The following is a 25,728-nucleotide window of genomic DNA, read 5'->3' as shown; positions in this document are numbered from 1 at the left end:
CTCTTACAGATTTGGATTGTCTCCTGGTGGAGCTGTCGTCTTCAACGTTACATCTCTGGACGCGCAAAGCATAGGTAGGTGGATCAGTATAACTATACAAAAGAAACCTGAATGCAAAAATGTATATACGCCTGTGAAATTGCATAGTTCCCTTGAGTACGGCACATTGATGGGATTGTTCATTGGATGATAAAAGCAATGAATTGACCTATCGCCGTTTGCGAGTTATCCACGCCCCTTGGACAACCCTACGAAATTTGTGTACACTAAGTTTTGTTTGTCTCGGATTTTGCGCGTTCCGCTACCCTTTGTATAGACCGCTTGCAGACGCGTTCGATAATCGACGCGCGAATGCGCGCGACGCCATGTTGTGGGTCAAGCGCATATCTATCCATGCACATTTTGTCCCACAACATGGCGTCGCGCACCTTCGCGCGTCAATTATCGAACGCGTCTGCAAGCGGTCTATGGGACAATCATAGATATGGAATAAAAAGGACTAGATCAGCAGTGCGTACAGACGCGCGTTCTGCGATGGGTGGCGCCATTTTTCAGTGCGTGGGGCAATAGTTGTGTTACGCGCACCTTTATTTCCGTAGGTTTGCATGGTGAGATATATTTTTATGTCTGTAAAAGTAATAGTTTTGACATGTAGTGGTTATTTCCCCAATAAAATTCAAAATGAGTAATCAAGCTGCAGGTTCATTTCGAAGTTCGGTCCATTTTATATGTCGTATTTATTTCCCGTTTTAAAATGCTGGTGCGCGTTGCTAAAAAAAACACCTTGCATCCAGTTGTTTAAGTGCTATTTTCTACATTTTTAAGGGGCAACACCCAGAAAATTATTTTCTCCATTGTCCCTCCTCAGGACATTACATACGCCGTTATCAGATACACTTTTTTACTGTTTGATACTAGGGGGGTGTACGCCCCTTCCCAGTCGTTCACCAAAAAATACAACAAATAAATTTGTGTTATTGTGCTCTCCTCTAATAGCGTATCCAGCATCTCAAAATCTTCAAAAAGGCGCAAGTATCTCACAACGTTTAAAAAATTTAATAGGTAGCACCTGAAATAATGAGGAGGAGTTATTTGGTTTTTTTTAAATCGTTCGCACGGTTTACCCATCTCGTTTCCCGATGAGTAGCATGGTTTTGTGTATTGCCCGTTGCAAAATATTACTTTCACTGTCCCAATTTCGCTTCTATCAGCTTTCCTGATTTCGCTTTTAAGATCTCAATGATGTTGCAATCTACCAATGCCCCCTCCCAGCCTGGTCACGCCACCGCTCTTAGCGTCAAATTGAGGTACAATATCCCGACGCTTTTTCGAAATATTCACAACAAACACCCCCATCATCCGTACCCCTCAACCCATCCTCCTAAAAGGTTCAAATCCGCCAATGCATGCAGAAGGAACATTATGGGACCGGGAGTGTAATTGAATTTCATTCTTTAAACGGTTTTGAGGGGCACGTATTATTGTCATTAAAAGTCATACATATAATATGCAATCCAAGTACTTTGTTCTCATCCCAAAAAGTATAATAATACATTGTAACACCAATCTCCAAAATCATCCGTTCAAATATTTCACAGTTTTAATTTTAAATAATTCAACGGTAATTTAAAGCAGGTTTTTAAATTCTACGTTTTCATTGTCTAAAACAATGTTTTTATACACAATTATATCAGATAAGCTCACATAATATTTGGAGATTTTTAGCAGCGCGCACTACCGTTTTGAAACGAAAAATAAATACGAGGGGAAAACAGAGCAAACTTCAATCTGACTATCCAGCATTATAATACATTTTGAATTTTGTTGGAGACATAATGACTACTGGTCAAAAATGTTACTTTTGCGGACATAAAAATGTAAGTTTGTGCAAAAACCTACGGGAATGTAGGTGCGCGTAACGCACATTTGGTCTGACGCACTACTGCGCGTAGAGCATCCATGACGGAACGGGAAAATGTGTGCACACTCTATGGCGCGTCTGCACGCCCTGCCGATCTAGTCTTTTTATTCTATATTTACGGGGACAATATTTCACAAGCTGCGTTGACGCGATTCTAACGCGATATGTCAGTTGGGCACATATAGTCATCATGGATCAATTTCACATCCAGAGCAAGAATTCAAAACGAAAAATAAAAAAATAAAAATTTCACATCCGTTAGCAAGAATCGAAATGTGTAAGGCAAAAATGAACAAGGCTCCTTATTAAGTGCATAATTTTATGTTGGTGAAAACAACGTTTTCGCCAAGTCGGTTATTGAACATCAATAGTCAGCATCATTTGGTTTCGGAGCCAGGCTACGTGCATTGCAGTGATATTTTGCGTGCGTGGAGCCAGTAACCGGTACCATACTTCGCTTGAACCCACTGCCCTGCAGTACCGTACGTACTTGAACAATAACCGACTTGGCACCAAGTCTAGGCCTGTCGGTACTTAGACAATAATCAGCATTTTCTTCTTTAAAATCACTATATAACCACTACGGTACTTCTGGAGCAAGGTGATCAAGGGGTGGACTATTTTCAATTCTTACGAATAGGGATTTTGACTGTTTTCCCCACATGTAAGTAAAGTAGGCATAACCATGGCCTAACCATAGACAAAGGAATGTTGTGTTATCATGACCCGTTTATGTTAGCATGCGATTAATCACTCTTCATATGCGGAACTGTCGTATTTCCGACGTGCATATTTTTTCGTTCATCTGATCTGGGAAAAGAACGGTGAAATGACCAATTTTGCAAAGAATGATAAGAACCGACCACGCATGACAATGTCTTTAAAAAGTCAAATACAGCGTTTAATATAATTTAGCTCAAACAATATAGCTCGTCTAAACGGTCAAAACTTACCGACTTACCAGGGCAGCCCGTCGCATGATGATGAGCCGTGAGAACGAAATAGTTTTGTATACGTGACGACGCACCCATGAGATAAAGGTTATTCGCCAATTCATGAAAATGCAATGTATGTACGTCGCGTTAGGGATTCGCCACTTCGTGAAAACACAAAATCCAGAGGGCAACGGATTCGCCGCTTATGCAATTAGCGTAAGTAATTAACATTGTCTGGTCTTAAAACTTTGCAGAAATGTTTAGGACAAAAAGATAAATCAAAGTAAGCACAAAAACCAAAATTGCAAAAAGATCTGATTTTCGATGGATTCGCCACATCGTGAAAACGCCGACGAAATATATGTAGAACAGCAAACAGTTGCAGCCCTTTCGAAATTTTGTTTCGTTTGTTTTGATTGTTATTCCACCAATACTTTTTTTCAAAGGACATATACTAATTTCAATTTGTGTCTGTAGGTTTTGCGATTACATGTACATGTACATAGAGTTTACAGGGAGTTTATAGCTTCCCTACTAATTGAACTGGAACTTACGGTACACATATCTCACTGCCACCGCCTTAAGGCGCTGCTACTCTTTGCAAATGTAGTGGCTCTACATGCAAGTGAGTGAAGTAGACTTACCCATACATAAGAGTGGGGTTTGGAGTCTACGAGCGATTCTTACCTGTTGAGCATCCCTCCTTTCTTCCCCACTTGTTTGATACTGGGGATAAATCCTTTTGGAGCACGATGAAGGCAAGACAGCGTTCGTGACACTGAGCAGTGTGGGTAGCATTATTGAAGGCCATGTTGAATAAACTCTTAGCGAATGGAACCGCCGGTAAGGGGAATGTGCAAATGTGGTGGCTCTTCAGTCGGGTAGCGCTCTTAGATCCCCACCACAATTCGGGGTGCAATTTCACAATTGTATTAATATATAATAATTAAATATTAATATAGGTTTTTCCGGCCAATTTCCTAAAATGTTCATTCACTTCTGAAAATCGTCATACATTCTCGTCTGAATTTGAGAATCGCTCTAAACACGCGTTTCATTTTCGCTACCAGAGCATTCGATTCCATTTCAGTTCAATCAGTTAAGTGCTTGAGCAGCACCTTTCGTTTATGTCCGTTCAGATTCGTTTACAAGATTTTTTGTCGCTTTTAGAGGGCGATTTCAAACATTAACCATTCTATTTCACTTTTAGTTTAATGTTTTGTGATGTAATCAAATTAGGTTTTGCCCTTCACCGACGTTTAAACACTGTATACTCAGTGTGTTACCTCCCGAGTGAAAGTTGGAAAAAAATTACTCGGTCGGGACTCAAACCCATGACCTCCTGCTTTCTAGTGCAGATGTCTTACCATTCGACCACCGAGCTAACGGGATCGGTTGGCTGGTTCGAATCTGATGTACAAATTGTACATAGCAGCGGGTACTGCATAAATTTCATTTACCGCAAAATTCCCTCTTATAAGAGAAAAACGTACTTTTGATTGAACATTACGATATTGTATTCCAGAACTCTACGCGAAAAGATATGCTCGCGTAATTGAATGCAGATGTAACGTAATTGGCCGTCTGTTTCTCGAAACCGCATGCACGGACAATGAAATCGATTGAACTTTCGTTGAATTGAAACTGGATTAAAGACGTGCATTGATATTCAGACACAAATTAATGACCGATTTTCTGACTCAAAGCCTAAACGACTCCTCAACCAATTTTACACAAGACCATGCACGATATATACGCTCAACACACTCAATAAGCATTTCACCTATGTCAAGAATTGACCTCATCCCCTAAACATTTTTCTAGTATGTTCTATGAAATTTCTAATTTTATATCAGAGCAAAAAAATCATTTTATTTCACATACATGTACCTTTTTGATGATTTTCTACTGAAATTTCCTTTTGTGAATCAGTCAGCCATATTGGCAGTGATGTCAATAATTTATCAAACCGAGGGCGCTATTTCTTTTTACCTCTGAATGGGGTATAGTCAACTTGGCATGATTTCAATTCTTGCGTCCCGTATGACCTGCAGTCCCATCCCGAGAGTAATTCAGGCTATTGAAACCCGCTTGAACTTTTACAGGTAAAACTGATATGTTTCAGTGAGTCCGTGTTTGGTTCCGAGACCTGATGATTGGACGTTTCCTTAGCTAATACGCGTAAATATCACGTGACAAAAGCTGCGCAAGATTCCTACATTTTGAAAAATAGAAGTTTCATGCGGGGCATTATTATTGACAAAGCGAACAAGTAGAGTGCCAAACTTTTTTTTATCGGAATCGTCATTAACAAATGGCATGGTATAATGACAATTTGAATATATTTGACGGAATAAGTCCTGGCGGGTGGCAATCCAAAAACCCTGTATCCCGTCCATCCTTCTTTCCATCTATGGCCAATGCATATTTAAGTTTTTGCGATCTACTAACGTATAATAGTGTGAGATTCCGGTATTCACTGCGTGTTAATGACCGGGTGGGTTTTTACCTGATGGAGGAAGCTGAAATTTCGTTCACATATATCTTGAGTCCAGAATTACAAAGATGCTCGGTTTAGAAAAGTAAATATGTACGTGGGCGAAGTGTTTACAGAAAATAAATCGCAGATCGATACCGCTTTCATCGTAAACATCCTCAGTACTGCAGTACGAACATGTCCTTTGAAAACGTCCTCACGCACGCGCACATACACGCTTGCGATTTTTTAAAGAAGTCACATTTGTACATATCGATAAGGGTCCATCATGGGTGCAACGGACGATTAACTATTTTTTTTTACTGATTTGAAGTGTTTTTTTAACAAACAAATACATGTCTATTACTAACCTTGGTCAAGGCGCTAGTTGTTATTCATCCCGGCCGTAGCGCGGTAAACAGCGCGAACAACGATCTCACGCGGCCACCATTTCTATACAAATCAGTTGGACCCAATCTAGCGCCTTGGTTCAATCGTCGGCAAAAACGTTTGTTTTTCTTTATTTTGCGCTGGATTTCTAGCGCACGACCTCGTATGCGAATACAGATAAGTGTAGGCGGGGCTAATATGTGGAGTGTCCAGTCACACCTTGGTAGATCCAGACGTCATCAAATTATTTGCGGCTATTCGCCTTTTGCGGACGTGACAGAAACCACAGCTTTTGTGCATTGGTGCCGTGTGCAGAGACACACACCGTGTACATGTATGGATTATGTACGGTGCCACGTTTCACTATGCAAGTTCCGACGCAACGATCGACCAATAAAAAAACTACATTTAAGGTCAGCTAAGGCTATTAACATAATGAGCACCACCCCCAAAACCTCACGTGGACGATTGAACCAAGGCGCTAGATTGGGTCCAACTGATTTGCATATAAATAGTAGCCGCGTGAGGTCGCTGTTTGCGCTCTCATTGGAGACTTCAATGCTCGTATCTGCTCTGACTGCAATGCTTGGAGAGGTGTGCTGGGCCCCCATGGCCTCGGAAAAATGAATGAGAATGGCCAACGGCTTCTAGAACTCTGTGCTAGTCTCAATCTGTGCGTTGCTAGCACGTTTTTCGCTGGCTGACCGTCCTTCGCTCCAAGGTCACCTGGATGCATCCCCGCTCACGGCGCTGGCATCAACTTGATCACATCATCATCAGAAAGAGGCAGCTATGTGATGTCCTTCATTGCTGTAGCATGCACTCTGCCGACTGCAGCACAGACCATGCCCTTGTTCGCTGTAAGCTGAAAATGCTTCCTAAGCGGTTCCACCGTGCACAGCCGAGGCCTTCTTCTGCAATTGACACTGCCGCTACAAAGGACACTCTCTGTGTCGCCCAGTTCCAGAAGCTGCTCACTGGTCATTTCAACTCTTCCCCTGTGCCAAACAACTCTGTAGATGCATGGTCCAGGTTCCGCTCTACAGTCATGGACAGTGCTCGAAGTGCCTTTGGTCATCGCCCTCGGTTGCAACCAGACTGGTTCCGCGACAGTGCCAACATACTACTTCCGGCTCTCAAGGCTAAGCGCACAGCCAGAGCAAAGGTCAGCGTACGCAACACCCGTTCCTCGTTGGCAGAACTCCGAGCTGCAAAGGCTAATGTTCAACGCCTAACCCGTACAGCCCTCCGTCGCTATTGGACTAATCTCAGCGAACGTATCCAACATTGTGCCGACGCTGGTGACCTTCGTGGCTTGTACAAAGGCATCAAAGAAGCCATCGGACCCACACCAAAGAAGTCCTCTCCGTTGCTGTCTACGAGTGGCAATATCCTCACTGACCCGTCAACGCAGCTTGACCGCTTAGCAGAGCACTACAGCTCATTGTATGCTAGTGATGCTGAAGTGGACATTGCTGCCATAACTTCCCTGCCAAAACTTCCGACCCTGCATGACCTTGACAGTGTCATTACCTTAGATGCAGTGAAGCGTGCTATCAGTGGACTGAAAAACAACAAGTCTCCCGGTGCAGACGGCATTCCATCTGAAGTGCTGAAGACAGGCGGTGAGCCCCTTGCTGTTGAGTTTCACAACGTTATTACACTTTGCTGGCACACTCTCTGCATCCCACAGGAGTTAAAAGACGCCAATATAATCACTCTGTACAAAAACAAAGGCAATCGACAAGACTGCGATAATTACAGGGGCATCTCTCTACTGAGCTTTGCCGGCAAGGTCTTCTGCCGTGTGCTACTGCCTAAGCTGCAGGTCATTGCCAACAAGATCCTTCCTGAGAGCCAATGTGGCTTTCGTTCGTCTCGCTCTACCGCTGATGCGATATTTTCTCTGCGTCAGCTGAAGGAGAAATGTGCAGAGCAGCAGCGCCCAATTTTTGCTGTGTTTGTTGACCTGACAAAAGCTTTCGACCTCGTGAGCCGGTCAGGCTTGTTTGTCATCTTGAAGCACTTAGGCTGCCCAGACACCCTACTAGCCATTTTGATGGGATTTCATGAGGACATGAAAGCTACAGTCAAACGCAACGGCTCCAAATCCAGGAAGTTTGACATTCACCGGGGCGTCAAACAGGGGTGTGTGCTTGCTCCCACCCTGTTTGGAATCTACTTCTCTGCATTACTTCACCGTGCATTTCCTGACCCCTCAGGAGTACTGCTCCACACCCGCAGCTCTGCAAAGTTTTTTAACCTCTCACGCCTCCGTTCAAGAACAAAGATCAGAAAGGTTCTCATCAGAGAGCTCCAGTATGCAGACGACGCTGCCTTTGTTGCACACTCCGAAGCTGAACTTCAAGACCTCTGCAACTCTTTTGCCAAAGCGTGCTCGGAGTTTGGCATGAAGATTAGCCTCAACAAAACAGTAGTTCTCTCTCAGGGGACACCAGCTCCACCCAACATCTACATCAATGGTTCAGCACTAAGTGTGGTGAACAAATTCTGCTACCTTGGTTCCACGATCACTAACAACAATTCTCTGGATGCGGAGATCGACACTCGCATTGGGAAGGCTTCAACCACCCTTGGTCAGCTTCGTTCCCGCGTGTGGGACAACCGGGACCTCTCCATCAATCTTAAAATCCGTGTGTACACAGCTTGCATACTGAGTGTCCTACTTTACTGCAGCGAGACTTGGGCCACATACAGCCGCCAGGAGCGACGCTTAAATTCATTTCACTTCCGTTGCCTTCGTTCCATACTTGGCATCACCTGGAAAGACCGCGTTCCTCCATCCTTGCTCTCACTGGAGCAACTGATATATTCACCATGCTGAGAGTACGTCACCTTCGATGGACCGGTCATGTTCGCAGAATGGATGATGGTCGCCTCCATGAGGACATCTTCTACGGTGAACTGGCTGATGCCCCACGTCCTTGTGGTCGCCCTGGGTTGCGCTTTAAGGACGTCCTTAAGCGAGACTTGTCTGCCTTTGACATTCGGCATGATACCTGGGAGTCCGTTGCACTGGGTCGCTCCTCCTGGCGCTCTGCTATCCACTCCGGGCATTCAGTCTCTTCACAGACCTACATTGACGATTGTGAAAGACGTCAAACTCATCGTCGTTTACGACGAGACAGGCCAAGATGATGATGATGATGATAAACTTTTCTGCTAATAAAAGGCATTTCGCGTCTTTTCCGTGGATACCACTGGGAAACTGCCATCTTGCTTCAAACCGTGATTGCGCAATGGTTTGGAAGGGGGGCACGTGACCCATACTGAAAATACGTAACGCAAAAGGCATCGGGTTGATGTAAATCAAATAAGGTTTATGCGGTACCTGCTGCTATATACATCAGATGCGAGCAAGCCAACCGATCCCGTAAGCTCGGTGGTCGAGTAATAAGAATCCTGCACTAGAGAGCAGGAGGTCGTGGGTTCGAGTCCTACCCAAGTGATTTATTTCCAACTTTTACTCAGGAGGTAACACACTAAGTATACTGCAGTGTTTCTAGGTCGGTGAAGGGCAAAACCTAATTTGATTATTAAGATTTTTAAAGATATTTCTGTTTAGCATTACATACGTACAGGCGCTGCTAGGCCTCGGGGGCATGCGGTTACCAAAGTGGTATGGAAAGCCTCTTTCGTGGATCACCACGTTTGCCTCGGGTTCATTCATTTTTTTAGGACGATGACGTGACTCATTTCTCCAACTATATGCATATGTTTATTTCCACCAAACTGTTACAAAAAGAATTTTGAATTCAACATCTTGTTTTTTGGTGAGATATACAGATTATTTTATAATAATGCCAAAAAAGTGTGATGACGTCATCAGACGAGACCTAATTTCAATCTACGACACGCCCATGACTATGTATGTGCAAAGTTTCAATTATATCAGACATATAGTTCTCTAGATATATGTCGTTAAACAATACACATTAAAGGCGACGTCATGTGGCACGTGATGAAGCCATCGTGACGTTACTTCAATGTTAAACTATGTTACGTTGTCATTGTCTTTCTTCATACCAAGTTTTAACCTCATCCGACTTTCAGTCGGATGGAACTATAAATATGCACATTCAAGATAAAGTCACATTTTCAATGATGACGTCATCATGATTCACTTGTCAAAGATTTACTTTGCTGCTGAGTCTTCAACAGTTCCTGGTTTGTAGTCAATCTGACTGCAGTTTATGTAACATTGTGTGAGTAGAATACAATCTCAAAAGTAAAAAACTTCAGCTGATGACCTCATGATAACGTTATTCTAGATTTCGCATACTAGCACTGTATACTTCTTACCAATCAAGTTTCATGACGATCGGACATACCATTACATGTGATTTGAAAAGAAAAAGTTCTGTCGTCATCATGACGTCAAACACTTGTCACATTCTGTCCAAATATCTCTGACCTTCAAGAATATTTTTTTTAAATTAGCACGTTTTGTTAGGGGGACATGGTATAGTAATTTTTTAAACGGCCATTAAAACTCACACAATGATCATGACATCACTTCAATTTTCACATTAGACACATCCCAGTGTGGATAAAAAAAAACCGTTTCATACCAATCGCAAATGTAGGTCTGAAGATATTGGCCTATAGAAACATAACTTTATGTGCGTGTCACGTGACCATAATGACGTCATGAGTCGTCGTGCATCTTCAAATGGTGGTCTAAGTGTGAGTTATGTTTGAATTGGAGCGGATAAGAAAAAGTCCAAACGTTGGGTGCAGAACACAAACTCGTGATTAGTTGGAAGAAAAATTGAAACAGAAGAGAGAAAATAACTACAGATTGTGGTTGTTACTGAAAAACATAATTTGCGAAGATCTGGAATCATTACTTTTCGTATTGTTGAGATATGATGGCCTCAAAATGGCCTCATTAAATAATCATGACGTCATAACATAATGATTCAATCAACGGAAATGATATGGCAATATGTTTATTTTTGAATGTTGCTTTATGCTGATATAAAGTATTAACTCATTCAGAATTATAATTCATAATGATAATTAAGGTTTACAAATAACACTTCCGGTAACACCGAAGATTAAAGTCACATAACTTGGACATTTCAGGAGGCACAACCTCTCGCCAATATAATGCAATGTGACAAGAACTGGTATCGTACCTTATTTTTTTGTAGAGAAATTGCCTCATGAAATGTTCATGACGTCAACAGCAATATTTATTTGTGAATATTGCTGCATGCTCATAATAAGGTGTTAAGCCGATCAAATTTTTAATTTGTAAGATATGATAATAAAGGTATAAAAAGACACTTTCGGCAACACCGGAAGTATGACCTTGACATTCCAGGTAGCACAATTTCAGGCCAATATAATGCAATGTGCAAAGAACTGGAATCATACTTGGTCATATTGTTGATATGTTGGTCACAATATTACCTCATTAAATATTCGTGACGTCATAACAAGATAATAAACATAATGTGCGTCACATTGCTTTAAACAGGTGTAACTTTAGACTGTTTCCAGACATTTCCGGCCAAACAGCTGGACGGATCTTAAGATATAGAAGTAGGCATTTTTATTTCGAGTCAATATAATGAAACATAAGGGGAAAGGGGGAATGTATTAATTACAACAAAATCGGGAACAGCAAACAAACTAACACAAACAAGAGGTGTTTCTGCAAAATAGCTCAAAATGCCGACGCGGTATACTTTTGATTGATTAACTTGCACTTTTCAATCTTATTGACAACGGGTATTTTGCGATCTTCTAAGGAGAGGAACACGTTGTGCTCGTTATGGCATTTCAGCCAGTTTCCTTACCATTTGGCAGAATATTTTGGCTACATATGCATTAATTAGCCACGGCCGCCTATAACACGTGAGCTATTAGTGTTCATTCGTTTTGAACGTACGCATGACGGGCATTTACGTCTCAGCCAATGAAAAGCTTTGCTTGCCACGCTCCACCCACAGTTACCGCCCACCGTGACCGTCCACCGCCTTACTTTTATTATTCAAATTGTTCGGTGCTTCTATTAATCACGATAACAATACAAGAGGATTCCAAGTCGTTGAGCGGTACAAATTTCAACATAACAAAAGAACATTCTAAGTGGCAGGATCAGGAACAATAAAGTGGAGTTGTATAGTGCTGTACCTACAGGCGACTCATGACGTGATGAAGAAATGCACTGGAAATGTTGTACATGTACGTGTATACGTGTATAGGATACTTTAGTGCACGTACAACTCAAACTCATGTTGACATTTTTCGACAAAGTTTGTCAACCCTTTTTCCTGTCAATAAAAGTAAACTCAAACAAATCTCTGCTTCTTTGAAGCTCTATCGTATAATCTCCGATAAATAAAAACTGAAATTAACAAAATAAAAGACTTGTTATCGATTATATCACATGTATTATAAATAAATAATTATAAATAAAAATTGGAAGGACTTGCCGAAACATGGGTCAGCTAAGTTTGTTGATTGTAGTTTCAGGTCATTGTACTCTTTAAACAGTTTGCAGCAGTTTTTTCGTTTTTAGTTATGAAAAGAATATGATAAAAATACGGTACATACAAATATTTCTTGATTTACTGTGATTTACTCTATAAACCTATGATTTACTCCATAAACCTCTTCTTTGTTTATAAACTTATGGCGATATGCATTAAAAACAGGTGCCCTCTCCTCATCATTGATATTCACACGGGCACATTTGTCAAACGTTCCCCATATCGCGGTGCCTCACTTTCGTCTTGCTTTCAGGGTGACAGAACCCGACGGTACGTGGCCTTTAGCTTTTACAGGCATACAATGTATATGTCTTGTTAATCTGAATACTGACTGTACCCTGCGTAAGCATTTATAATCCTATGTACCATTTTTATTGTTGTTCTAAGTAGCACTCGTACCCTGCCTTAGCCTTATTATTTCCTTGCGTTCCGAGTGTATTGTTAATCTGAATACTGACTGTTCCCTACGTAAGCCTTTTTAATCCTACATGGTTTCTATTGTAGCGCTCGTACCCTGCCTTAGCCTTATTCTTTCCTTACGTGCCAAGTGTATTGTAAATCTGAATACTGACTGTACCCTACGTAAGCCCTTATAATAGTTTCTATTGTAGCGCTCGTACCCTGCCTTAGCCTTATTCTTTCTTTACGTTCCAAGTGTATTGTTAATCTGAATACTGACTGTACCCTACGTAAGCCCTTATAATAGTGTCTATTGTAGCGCTCGTACCCTACCTAAGCCTTATTCTTTCCTTGCGTTCCAAGTGTATTGTTAATCTGAATACTGACTGTACCCTACGTAAGCCTTTATAGTGGTGTCTATAGCAGTCGTACTCTGCCTTAGCCTTTTTCTTTCCTTACATTCCAAGTGTATTGTTAATCTGAATACTGACTGTATGCTGTACCCTACGTAAGCCTTTAGAATAGTTTCTATTGTAGAGCAATCTTGGCAAAGGTGCAGGCAAACAAAATATGCCCGTGCAGAGAAAACCCATAAACAGAGTGTTGAAATAATTCCAAAGAAAAGCCAGCTCTTCGTCGAGAAAAAAATCAACAGGGGGTACACTTATCAATAACAGAAAGTAATAACATAGAAAGGAACATGATTGTGGCCACGGGATCCGTGACTAAAGGCAGTATGTATACAGAAGTTTGAATTCATATACCTGCACTAAACTAATTACGTGCGTAGTTCTGTTTGCTTTAGGCCAAAAAAAGAGGTTTTTTTACCTGTTTTTTTTTGCTTCAAATGTCGGCTGATGACTGCAAATGGTGCCCGACTAAACTTAGTGCAAATATTATGGGAGACCAGAGAGGCCACAAAAAGCTTATTCTCGATCATAACCCCATCTAAAAACACGTTAAAATTGTGCAGCAGCAGGATTCCAGTCAAACCAGTGAGTTTGGCGGTTTTGAGACATCATCTTTCATTGAAAAAAAAACCTTTTCATTTTGCCGACGCGCATGGCTACGGCGACGCGCACGCATACCAGAAACCGGAGACTTTTTGTTTTGGCCTTACCGACTAGATTTTGTTCAAAACACATCATGTACAATGTACATGTACTTGCAAAAGTGCTTGGATAGAGAGATTCAGCAGGCATTGTGTCAGACAAAATTCATTGTAAGAGATCCTCTTTGGTTATTTAGATTTTTGTACCGCTCAACGAGTTGGAATCCTCTTGCATGCAGCAAACAATTTGAATAATAAAAGTAAGGCTGTGGACGGTCATGGTGGGCGGTAACTGTGGGCGGAGCGTGGCAAGCAAAGCTTTTCATTGGCTTAAACGTAAATGCCCGTCTTGCGTACGTTCAAAACGAATGAACACTATTGAAACGGCCGAGTCCACTTCTCATAGACGCAAGTGTTACCGCTGGCCGTATACGGACGCATCCATAGTTGCGCTTTTTGGTAAAGCGCCTAGCAATACCATCTAAATGCCATGTTTCCATGGGAATTTATATATGATATTGCACAAGATTCAGACACCCTAAACTATATTCTGATCCATTAATTCTTAAAGATTACAACACCTTGCGGAAACAAAATGCTCTAAAATGGAATCCAAGTATTTTATACCTTTTACAAATCTGCACTTGAATAAGACCTTAATCCGACCATGTACATGTTATGCCTAAAGCAAAATTTGTAGCATTGTGATTTGTCCGAATTAAGGTTATTTCGTCTCATATGGCTATTTTTGAATCTATTTTTTTTCTCCTATTCTTCGTTATCCCTCCAGTGAGGCAAGAATAGGACCTTGATCCACCCATATGCCTCCAGCAAAGCTTAGCCTATAATGCGTCGAAAGTGCAGCATGAAAACCAGTGCTCTTTAGAAAACTCAGAGCACGCTACTACCTTACACTCAAAGAAACCCCTTCCATGGCGAAATAATTCCTATTTTAAAAAAAAATTGTCATTGGGAAGTTGTATTCTTGAACAAAAACTGGCACAATACTATCGTCATGAGGGCTCAAAATTCACAGACGAGGACAATAAAGTAACGTGAATGGAACAGAATGACCAAAGAATGCGGTGATGCTACTAAAAGTTCACTTTTTAATGTATTAATTACTTTGCACGTTCAGTATTCATTGCATAAGTAGTTGATCTGTGCATCAATTCTTGAAAGTAACGGAGCAGTGTGTTTGACTATCACAAGCTTCTTGTACACAGACGACTAGCATTTATCAATACAAAGACAGAAAAGAGCAGTTTAAACAAAGATCCAATATCTGGAACGAATTAAAAAGAAGCATTTTATAATGCGTCACAGATAAATTAACGCCACATTCAATTTTTTTTAAGCCTACAGCAGAGCTGTCAATGTTAAAGACATTCACTTTTACTACTTTTAATTTAAAAGTGAAAAAAGGGTGTAACATTTTTTAATCACTACAAGAGAAAAAAATATTTTAGTAAAACAAAAGCAACTTCAATGTCATTTTATCACAAACGTCTTCTGGCTAACATTGGCAAAGAACAAATAGTTGTCTGATCCATACCCAGATATTTCTAATGTTGAGCTATGTTACATTGTAGTTACTTCATGAATTTAGTAACGCTTTTATTGCAAACATCTTTGAAGAGGGTGATAAAAAATGAATACAGGAGCTGATTTTTTAAAAAAATATATTTGTTCATATGTGATAAAAAGTACAATTGCAACACAGGATTTTGTACAAATATTAATTACATAATAATTACATAATATTATTACATAATATCTGAAATATAATAGTTACCCGATTAAGATAAAGTCTTCACTGTTTAAGTTAACACGAGCAGGATTATTATGAACATAAATATTATGCAAGTTAAGTGGGAATATTAAAATATTCGATTAACTAAATGTTGTTTTTGTTGAGTGATTCATTCATGAACAAAAAATGCCACTTTCTTGGCCTACAATTATATTCATTAATAATTCTGTGGCTTTAACACTCAAGATAGTTCATTGAGAAACATATTGTTTTGGCATGGTCCCTAGTACACTTGAGCTTTTATGGAATGAAATCTACATTTGAAGTGTTCTTGTAAACATTTTGTTTTGTGAATCAATCACATACAAGGTGTAAGATATCATTTCAGCGTAGGAACAAGCAATCAATGAACACATCAGGATGCTATTGTGCAAATAAAAACAACTTGGACATGTCATTACAGGTATTTGCCTCATGTTCACTGTATATAAATGTAGGCCTATGTGTACAGTATATTGGCCTACCGTGCCACTTTGAAAGCAAACTCCAAAAAAAGTTAACTCGAACGGCCAAATTTTCAAAAAAAGAATGGAATACTAGTAACTGACCATACACTGTCATGCCTTGTGCGTTAAAATAAGATATGTTTATAATAATGTAGCGGCGCACGGCCGCATGGTGGCGTATTCACCAAGCTGGAAATTGGGGGTGAAGCCACTTTCAGCGCGCGCACTATCTCGGTTCCCTTGGGATCCAGGCACGACAGTGCACGCGCGCGTATCGTAGTCGTACGATGGGCCAAAATAAGCAGAAATTAGGTTCGCGCTTTATTTTAGGCAGTTCTGATCTAAGGCTGGTTGAAGAAAGACGTACGAATACACCACAGAAATAACCCCGGTTAGATAAATCGATTATATAATGTGAGTACTTAATTTGGCGGAAGATTGAGGAGAATCAGAAGAGACAGAAAGAGAAAAGTTCATCCTTGTGTCCGTGTCACATTTATTTTATTCGTTGTATCGTGCTGTTTGTCTTGTTTCTACCTTACGTTAATTTTAGCATAATCGTCCACAGAAAATAGCCCTTAGACCGCGAGGACTCGTTACATTGGTGGCAGCGTATGGGATATTTGTGGCTAAAATTACGGTAGTTTGGTTGTTTCAAAATCACAGCGTTAGGTTTTGCAGTCACCTGCGAAAGATTTACTCTCCGACAGCCTTCGGAGGTGTTTAACCCTAAAGGGGCCGGGGGGGGGGCGGATTCCGCACCCCCTCAACATTTTCTGTGATAGCTTCTAAAAAAAATGTTTTCGCGACCCGAGCTGTTATGACTTTTTAGCCTCGAGCTTTGCGCATCTTTTGATACCAAAAACATAAAAATCGGACCACGGGTTGCCGCGTAGCGAATTTTTTTCCGCCGCTCCGCGCCGTGAAAACTGAATTTTCGCATATACGTCGTGTACACAGGGCAGAATTGCCATTCGTACATATGAATAATTAATTAGCCATAATTCCAAAACCCTTTTACCTATAGTCATGAAATTTCTTGGGTATGTTTAGGAAGAGTTGCTCTATGCATGTGCCGAGGTTTCAAAATTTTCGTCACTCGATGGCCGAGATCTTAGGGGAGGGGCGGAATCCACCCCCCCCCCCTTCCCTGCTGCTGAAATAACCCGGCCCCTTTAGGGTTAACACGGCGGTGGTTTGACCGAGCCGTTAGTTGCGACAGGGAGTTTAACGGAGCAGACTCCAACGCGGCAGTGGTGTAACCGAGCCGCCGGGTGACAGTTGGGTAGGCCTACGAAGCAGAACACGGCAGCAGTTTGACCGAGTTGTGCAATCGAGCCAGTAAAGTTTGCGTACACGGCAGCGGTTTGACCGAGCCGTTTCCTGCACAACGCAAAATCCGGGAGCTCCGGATCAGAAGGCCGCTCCGGGAACTCCGGATCAGAAAAGCCGCTCCGGGAGCTCCGGATCAGAAGGCCGCTGCGGGAACTCCGGATCAGAAAAGCCGCTCCGGGAGCTCCGGATCAGAAGGCCGATCCGGGAACTCTGGATCAGAGAAACCACTCCGAGAAAAGACCCTTACTCAAACAACATTGTGTTATGATGACGTCATGATGACGTCATCCGGTGTTTATTTATAGGCAATTAAATTGTGACACTTTTAATATTTAAAAATGCATAAGAAATCAACCGTACACGTCCGCAGCATTCTGTTGCCGGCAAGTGGTAGAGTAGGTTGAGGTCTTTATTTCATTCAGTGTGCGTGAAATCACGTGACCCTTGCTTCCGGTCGAAAAAGGCCAAAACAGGAAGTGGCTTATTATTTAAAAGTGGTAATAGATATGAACTTGCTTTTAACGGTGTTAGTCTCTTGGCTGATAGTATTCTTCAAATCATCTACCGATGACGTTATGCAATCTTCGAGCGCCCTTTAGCGACAGGTTGAACATTTTCAAAAATGTATTTTGAATAGATGTCTGTGGCGAAGTTTGTCGGAATCGCCTAAATATTGGTGTATATGATGACCTTGACCCACTTAAGACGTGTGCGAAGTTTAAGGTGTATTACGTCATCAGACCGGAAGTTATAATGAAAAGACCCTTTTTCCTTAGACAATTCCTGAAAAATCAACCATGGCAGTTTTTATATTAGTTTTTACTTTAATTGTCTATGTAAGGGTAGGTCTAAAACATTTCAAAGCTTCGAGGCAATAAGCAAACTCGGACATGCCCTGCGCACGCTTAAAACTTTAGGTTGACAGTACCTCTGCTTTAAAACATGCACAGGACGTCCACAATGTACATGTACATGCACGTTCGTTGTACATATCGTATGTCAGTCAGCCCGCGCGCAGCGCACGTGTTGCTGAGGTCAAATCCTGTCCACAGTGACCGTTTTAGCCGATTTCCGGCTAACTTTGACAGATTTTATGTTCATGCATAGTGATAGTCAGGGACGTTGATAAAAACAAATCATAATGCGGAAAGCCCTATCTTCTGTTGCAAACAGACATAGATCTCTACTTATATGTCTATGGGTCCAACAGATAATCAATATTGGGAACAGCTCTGTGGTTGTTCACAACCACAATTTCTAGTTTTTTTTCTTTTTTTTTATTTTTCCACTTTTCCCCATAGGTTTTGTACACGTTTTTATTCTACAAGCCACTTTGGCAATTATTTTAAATCCGATCAACTTTAAACTCAGCATAGTTATTAACCATCATCTGAGGATGTATGCCGAAACTTTTCGTCATGCTGACGTCATCACGTGATTTATTATAGAATTTTGAATATTTAATTTTTCCCATAGACTTTGTACACAGAAATTTTAAAAAAAATGTCGATTTTCAGAGGGCATTTTCAACTCTTTGCCAGTAATTCATTTACACCAATCTTTGTCCAAGCAAAGACCCTAATTCAAACAACATTGATGACGTCATCCGGTGTTTATTTATAGGCAATTAAATTGTGACACTTTTAATATTTAAAAATGTATAAGAAATGAACCGTACGCGTCCGTAGCATTCTGTTGCCGGCAATTGGTAGAGTAGGTTGAGGTCTTTATTTCATTCAGTGTGCGTGAAATCACGTGACCCTTGCTTCCCGTCGAAAAAGGCCAAAACCGGAAGTGGCTTATTATTTGAAAGTGGTAGTAGATATGAACTTGCTTTTAAGGGTGTTCTTCTCTTGGCTAATAGTATTCTTCAAATCATTTACCGATGACGTCATGCAATCTTCGAGCGCCCTTTAGCGACAGGTTGAAAATTTTCAAAAATGTCTTTTGAATAGATTTCTGTGGCGAGGTTTGTCGGAATCGCCTAAATATTGGTGTATATGATGACCTTGACCCACTTAAGACGTGTGCGAAGTTTTAGGTGTATGACGTCATCAGACCGGAAGTTATAGTGAAAAGACCTTTTTTTTTCCTTTTTATCTTGAATTGCCCATTAAATGATAGCGTAAACATTTGCCTCAACAGTGCCAGCTTGTCAAATTGTTCACACAGTTGACGCGACGTCGGCAAAAAACTACCCTTGCCCAAGTTGCGGTAGAGAGCTTTAAACCATGCACAGGACTTCCATAATGTGTATAGCACGTACACGTGGCTTTGAAACGTCGTTCAATGTACATTACGTCCCCTCATTCTCGCCAAAAGAGGGCAGTATATAATTTTAACGGCTGTACGGGCGGCGAATATTTTTTTTACACAAAAGTACAGGGTGACCATTTTTCAGGCGACTTGAATCAAGGTTATAGGATTGTAGAGCGCCACGTAGCGGCGCCCTACAATCCTGTAACAATTTACCTACGCGTGCGCGCGTAAACTCTCTCCACATGTGCGAAAGTATATAATCAAGGAATTGCGAAATTTTGCCGAGCACCGCCGTTGCCTAGTGGTTATGCAGGCTAGTTGCTGATCAAGGGTCTCGAGAACGAATCCTGACCCTGCCCTGTCAGATTTTGCTCTTTTTTTTAACAAGTCTAAGTTTTATTTTAGAAACGTTATTTTTCAGTCAGATACTACTTGTAAAGCAGCAAGTTTCTTTTTCTTTTCTGATCCGAGGCTCTGGAGGATTTTTTTTAAACAGGGAAATAAAGTCCGAAGTCCGTACCAAGTTGAAAAAGAGTAGCCTCCACTCCAGCCTGTTTATGTTAGCCATGCCCCATAGGAAAGCGCACAAGGTACCCCAGATAGTTGAGTAATTAAAAATATCGCGTACGGGCGCTTAGGTTAGGCTGTGCCAGGCAGCGAAACGAGCGGCACAGAGCCTCATCTAATTAGCACTTTTACGGGATCAAAAGGATAGCGCGTTACAAAAAAACGGCACACAGTATTAAGTGAATGCCCCCCCCCCCCCCATCCGCCAATCAAAAACTTTAACGGTTGTACGCATCCACAGGATAAGCTATGCAAGGCAACGTAACGAGCGGTACAGAGCCTGATCTGAACACTTTTACGGGATCAAAATAAGGACAGCTGCGCGTCACCAAAAAAATATAACGGCACACCGTATAAAGTGAATGGCACCCCCATTCGCAAATCAGTAGACTTGTCTCAGTGATTTTTGTTCTGCTTTAGGGGAAGTTGGACACTTATGCAAATTCAATAAAAATATCACACGTTTTTATTCTACAAGCCACTTTAGGAACTATTTTGAATCTGATCAACTTTAAACTCAACACAGTCATAAACCATCATCTGAAGATGTATGCCGAAACTTTTTGTCATCGTGACGTCATCAGGGGTCACGTGACATCTATTTATAGATTCAATTTTTACAGCCTTATAACTATAGAACTATTTGACCGATTGATCTCAAAATTGGTAGGTTATACAGACAGGGAAATGTTAAAGATGAAAATTTATATGTCAAGGTCACGTGACCTTCACTTCCGGTTATACCGGAAGTGGTAATTTTAGGCCCCGATATCATATTTCATGACCAGATCGGGTTGAAACTTCACATTAATACAAAGCTGTATTGACAGATAATTATGTTGCATTATTATTACTGTGCACATAATAATTGTCATGTCATGACGTCATGAATATTTAATAAGACAATCTTTACAGTCTTATAACTATATAATTATTTGACCGATTGATCTCAAACCTGGCAGATATACAGACAGGGAAGTGTTATAGATAAAAATTGACATGTCAAGGTCATGTGACCTTCACTTCCGGTTTTACCGGAAGTGGTAATTTTAGACCCTTGTATCATTTTTCCAAGAATTATTAATCTCAGGTTGAAACTTCACATTAATACAAAGCTATATTGACTGATAACTATATTGAATTATTATTACTGTGCACATAATTATTGTTATGCTATGACGTCATGAATATTTAAATGGTTATACCGGAAGTGCACTCTTTAAAAGTAATAATTTCAATTTATTAATTTCATTCTTTGTTAATCATTAAATCATTTTGTTTACGGTCCAATAGAGAATCAAATTTGGGAACAGCTCTGTGATTGTTCACAACCACAACCTCTAGTTTTTGTTATTTTTGTATTTTCCCTTTTTTTTTTCTTCCACTTTTTTCCCATAGGATAACACGTGTTTTCGTTCAACAGGGCACTTTTGGACTTTTTTTCAAATCCGATTGACTTCAAACCTGGCACCCACTTAAAGCACCATCTGAAGATGTATGCCGAATCATGACGTCATCATGACGTCATCACGTGTCATCCAAGAAGTGCATACTTTAAGGTCCTATATCTACAGAACCAAACGTCCGATTTGTGTAAACTTGGTATGCAGGTATTCCGGGACGTGTTATAGACAAAAATTGCAGTGACGTCACGATGACGTCATCGTGTGATTTTATATGAATTATGCAATTTTTTGGACCTTTTACTCAAATCTCATCAATGGAACATGGTAAATTCAAAATTCTTTTTGTAAGATGTTGTTAGGTGAAAGATAGATGCACAAAATTGCATAAAATGTGTGACGTCATCACGACGTCATCAAAAACGTGATTTTGTGATTGACAGATAAGGGTATGTCCGATCGTTATGAAACTTATTGGGTAGGTAGGTATAGATAAAAACTTTCAAAATCTGAAGTGACGTCATCATCTGATTTTATTATGAAGTTTTCAAATTTTATTATTTTCTTCAAATTTTGCAAAAAATTATATAAAATACGGTCTGATCGACTTCAAACCTGGTACACACTTATACAACCATCTGAAGATGTATGCCGAATCATGACGTCATCATGACGTCATCACGTGTCACGTGACGTCATCCTAAAAAGTGCATACTTTAAGGCCCTACATCTACAGAACTGGAGGTCCAATTGGGTTAAAACTTGGTATGCAAGTATTCCGGGACGTGTTATAGACAAAAATTGCAGTGACGTCACGATGACGTCATCGTGTGATTTTATATGAATTATGCAATTTTTTGGACCTTTTACTCAAATCTCATCAATGGAACATGGTAAATTCAAAATTCTTTTTGTAAAATGTTGTTAGGTGAAAGATAGATGCACAAAATTGCATAATATGTGTGACGTCATCACGACGTCATCAAAAACGTGATTTTGTGATTGACAGATAAGGGTATGTCCGATCGTTATGAAACTTATTGGGTAGGTAGGTATAGATAAAAGCTTTCAAAATCTGAAGTGACGTCATCATGACGTTATCGTTTGATTTTATATTACTTACACTTATACAACCATCTGAAGATTCAGGTCGAATCGAACGTGTCACATGACATAATCATAAAACTGCATAGTTTAAGTCACTATATCTAGAGAACCTGAGGTCCGGTTGGGTTCAATCTCGGTATGCAGATATTCCAGGAAGTGTTATAGACAAAACTTGCAGTGACATCACGATACCGTCATCATGTGATTTTATATGAATTATTCAATTGTTGGACCTTTTACTCATATCTCATCAATGGAACGTGGTTAATTCGAAATCCTTTTTTGGAAAAAAAATTGTTAGGTCGTAGATAGATACAGAAAATTTCAAAAAATGTGTGCCGTCATCATGACGTCATGAAAAATGTTTTTTGTTACATAGGATGGACACTTTTTGCACAGAATACGCATGTACATGTTCATTCGACCTGGATGAAACTCCTTTACGGCAGTCATTAATAAAACGGCCGAAACAGCTCAGTGTTTGTCCACAAACACATTTCTGGTTTATACTTGTTGCCGTTGCCGTTGACGTCATCATCAAAGTAAATTCCCTGTTACAGCTGGATCATTGATTTTCATTTTTTACCCAACTTTTTAATAAATGTCGCATCACCCCCGAAAAGAGGCGAAATTCTTGAATTCTTGAAATTGCTTGCTTAACTCAATTTGGTCGGGAAAAATTGCATCACATTGTTTTGCACTTGGTGAGGTTCGTTATGCGTTGGTGATCCTTAGAGTTTCACAGATTGACCCCAAAGAAAGCATAGTCCCCATGGCCCACTGAGTCATACCTTTGGAAGCGTGTGTGCCAAATATAACCCTACACACTCAACTGCTTGGTATAATAATATTGCGTATAAAGCGCACATATCCACATGATTATTATTACATCATTATTACCCCTGCCCATGAAACATTCCAAATACCATCTCAGCTCCCTGGGAAGTACACGATTCGAAGCTACCATTTTGGCGCAAATCAGCTACAATCAACCATGGGTAGGATTGTGGCCAGTTCCAAAATTAAGGTCGGTTAAACTGTGACAAGATGCTCAAAGAGCCGTGATTTTTTGGTTCTCTTTTTCAGAATTATTTTGTTCTAAGAAAACAAAATGGGTAGTACCCAAAGCAACAGCGCCAAACTGAATGGATACGAGGATACGTATATTGATTTTGAGGACGTCTCGTTCGCTAAAGGTACATCCCGACGGGTTTACCGGGGCAGATTTCGTGGAGATCAACGCGTGGATGGAAAACAGGGCGTGGTTAAAGTCTACAAAGAGTGGTATTCTTCAAACCTAGAAGAGCTTACCTGGAAAGCAGACGACCGTGCCTATAAAATAGCTAGTGAGATTGCGCAGGAGTTTAACAACTTGTATCAAACGAGCAAACCAATCAAGTTTATTACACCTGAATTCATCGATGTTGATCCCCGTACCGCTCAAAATTTCCTTGGTTTCACACAAAGTGAAAGAGGTTCAAACACAGATGTGAAACCTAAAGTCAGTGATGTTGAGCCCCGTACCCCTGATGTGAAACAAAGTGCAAGTGGTTCGAACACAGATATCCCTAAAATAGCTACCATTGCAGTCGAGAGGTACCTAGACGGAACATATGTCAAATTCTCAAGCAACACTGGGTATGTTCACCCTAAACCAATGGCCACGCCAGCTGCTTTCAGTCATTTCTCTTACCATGTAACAGATGGAGAAATTCTGGTTTGCGATCTGCAAGGGGTGCGCACTAACACAAGCTACGAGCTAACAGACCCAGCTGTTCACAGCGGCGGTACAAAGGCGAACGAGTACGGTCCCAATGACTGGGGGAAATGTGGTATCGTGAAATTTTTTATGACCCACAAGTGTAATGAATTGTGTAAAGAGCTCAAGAAACCCACAAAGGCTCTTGACTGTACAGAAAGTCAATGGGAGGAATTCACCAAAGTCGTTGATAAAATGCCTGGGGGAAGTTCGACAGCCTCCACATATCGATTGGAAGAGTCGTACGACATCTCCCCATCTAAATTGAGGGAAATACAAGAAAGATTGAAACTTAAAGCAGACGTTGAAAAATAAAATGTAAAACAAAGATAACGCAGAATTCAACTGTTGTTTACATTGTTACGTTTTGGTTCTTCACATACAACAGTCTTTTGTGCGTTATGCTTGAAGTAAATATTGCGCTGAAGGTAGAATCACACCACCAGATCTCCTAAGGTTTCACTGAAATGCCATAACGCTGCTTGTTCACATAATTATCACGGTATTTAGTCACGTAAGTAGGTACCTCTGCGACGCGTGGAGCATTTTTAAGGATTGATATGAATTCATAACATTTGTTCTAGAGGCCCATTGGCAAGCGAAAAAAAATGAAAGCCGTAAAATCACGATATAACTCCATACATTACATTTCTATTCTGATTCTTATTTCGTTTGGAGGGTTTATACTTGAATTGGTAAATGAGTGTGCATTGCATATTAGGTTTCTCAATACGCAAACCTCGTGAACCTTTAAATGTTTGCAAAGGCTTTGAATGTTCTAATGGTGTACTCAGTGTCAGAAAAACATTTGGAATTATAATTCAGCCTCGTAGTAATTAACATTTGCATTGCAATGCATCCGGAACCAACCACGTTGCCAGGTTGTCGAGCAGTACGCGCCCACCACTACCTCTCACCCTGGTATTGGATCATTCGCGTATCCAAAATTGTTGGATACGTATGCAAAAGAGGTATAGTCTGGTGCCTGCCTGTGCGTTACATTAGCGTTTGTTTTTGTATGCGGTTTCTAGGGTAAGAACGTAATCAACAAGAGATACGAAAACACGTTGTTTTCGTATTTAAAATGTTACAATTTTATCTAGCCTATGTGCAGTATCACATTTCATATTAATATTAGCAAATTGGAAAGGAAATGATTATTTTTTGAAAAGGCTAGGTTGTAATAATTACAATGAACGTGAAAACACGTAATACACGTTGTAAATAACACCAAGTACACCATATAAATCCAATACTTGCCAATTGCGGTATCGAATCAGGATACAGGAAGAAAGTTTCCTATCCAGGGCTTACTATAGGAAAATGAGGTTGGAAATAAAGTA

General features: G+C 40.5%; 1 protein-coding gene across 1 annotated transcript; it reads left to right on the top strand.

The window, feature by feature from the left end:
* Nucleotides 1-25,491, top strand: LOC119732874 (alpha-protein kinase 1-like). Its single transcript, XM_038206472.1, has 2 exons — nt 1-74; nt 23,713-25,491. Exon 2 carries the CDS (start codon nt 23,738-23,740, stop codon nt 24,698-24,700), a length of 963 nt encoding a protein of 320 aa, XP_038062400.1. The 5' UTR covers nt 1-74; nt 23,713-23,737; the 3' UTR covers nt 24,701-25,491.
* Nucleotides 25,492-25,728: the final 237 nt, after the last annotated feature.

This window comes from Patiria miniata, unplaced genomic scaffold, assembly GCF_015706575.1.
Source record: "Patiria miniata isolate m_02_andy unplaced genomic scaffold, ASM1570657v1 HiC_scaffold_25, whole genome shotgun sequence".
NCBI lineage: Eukaryota > Metazoa > Echinodermata > Asteroidea > Valvatida > Asterinidae > Patiria > Patiria miniata.
The sequence above is the reverse complement of the archived record's forward strand: the minus strand, read 5'-3'. Positions and strand labels throughout refer to the sequence as shown.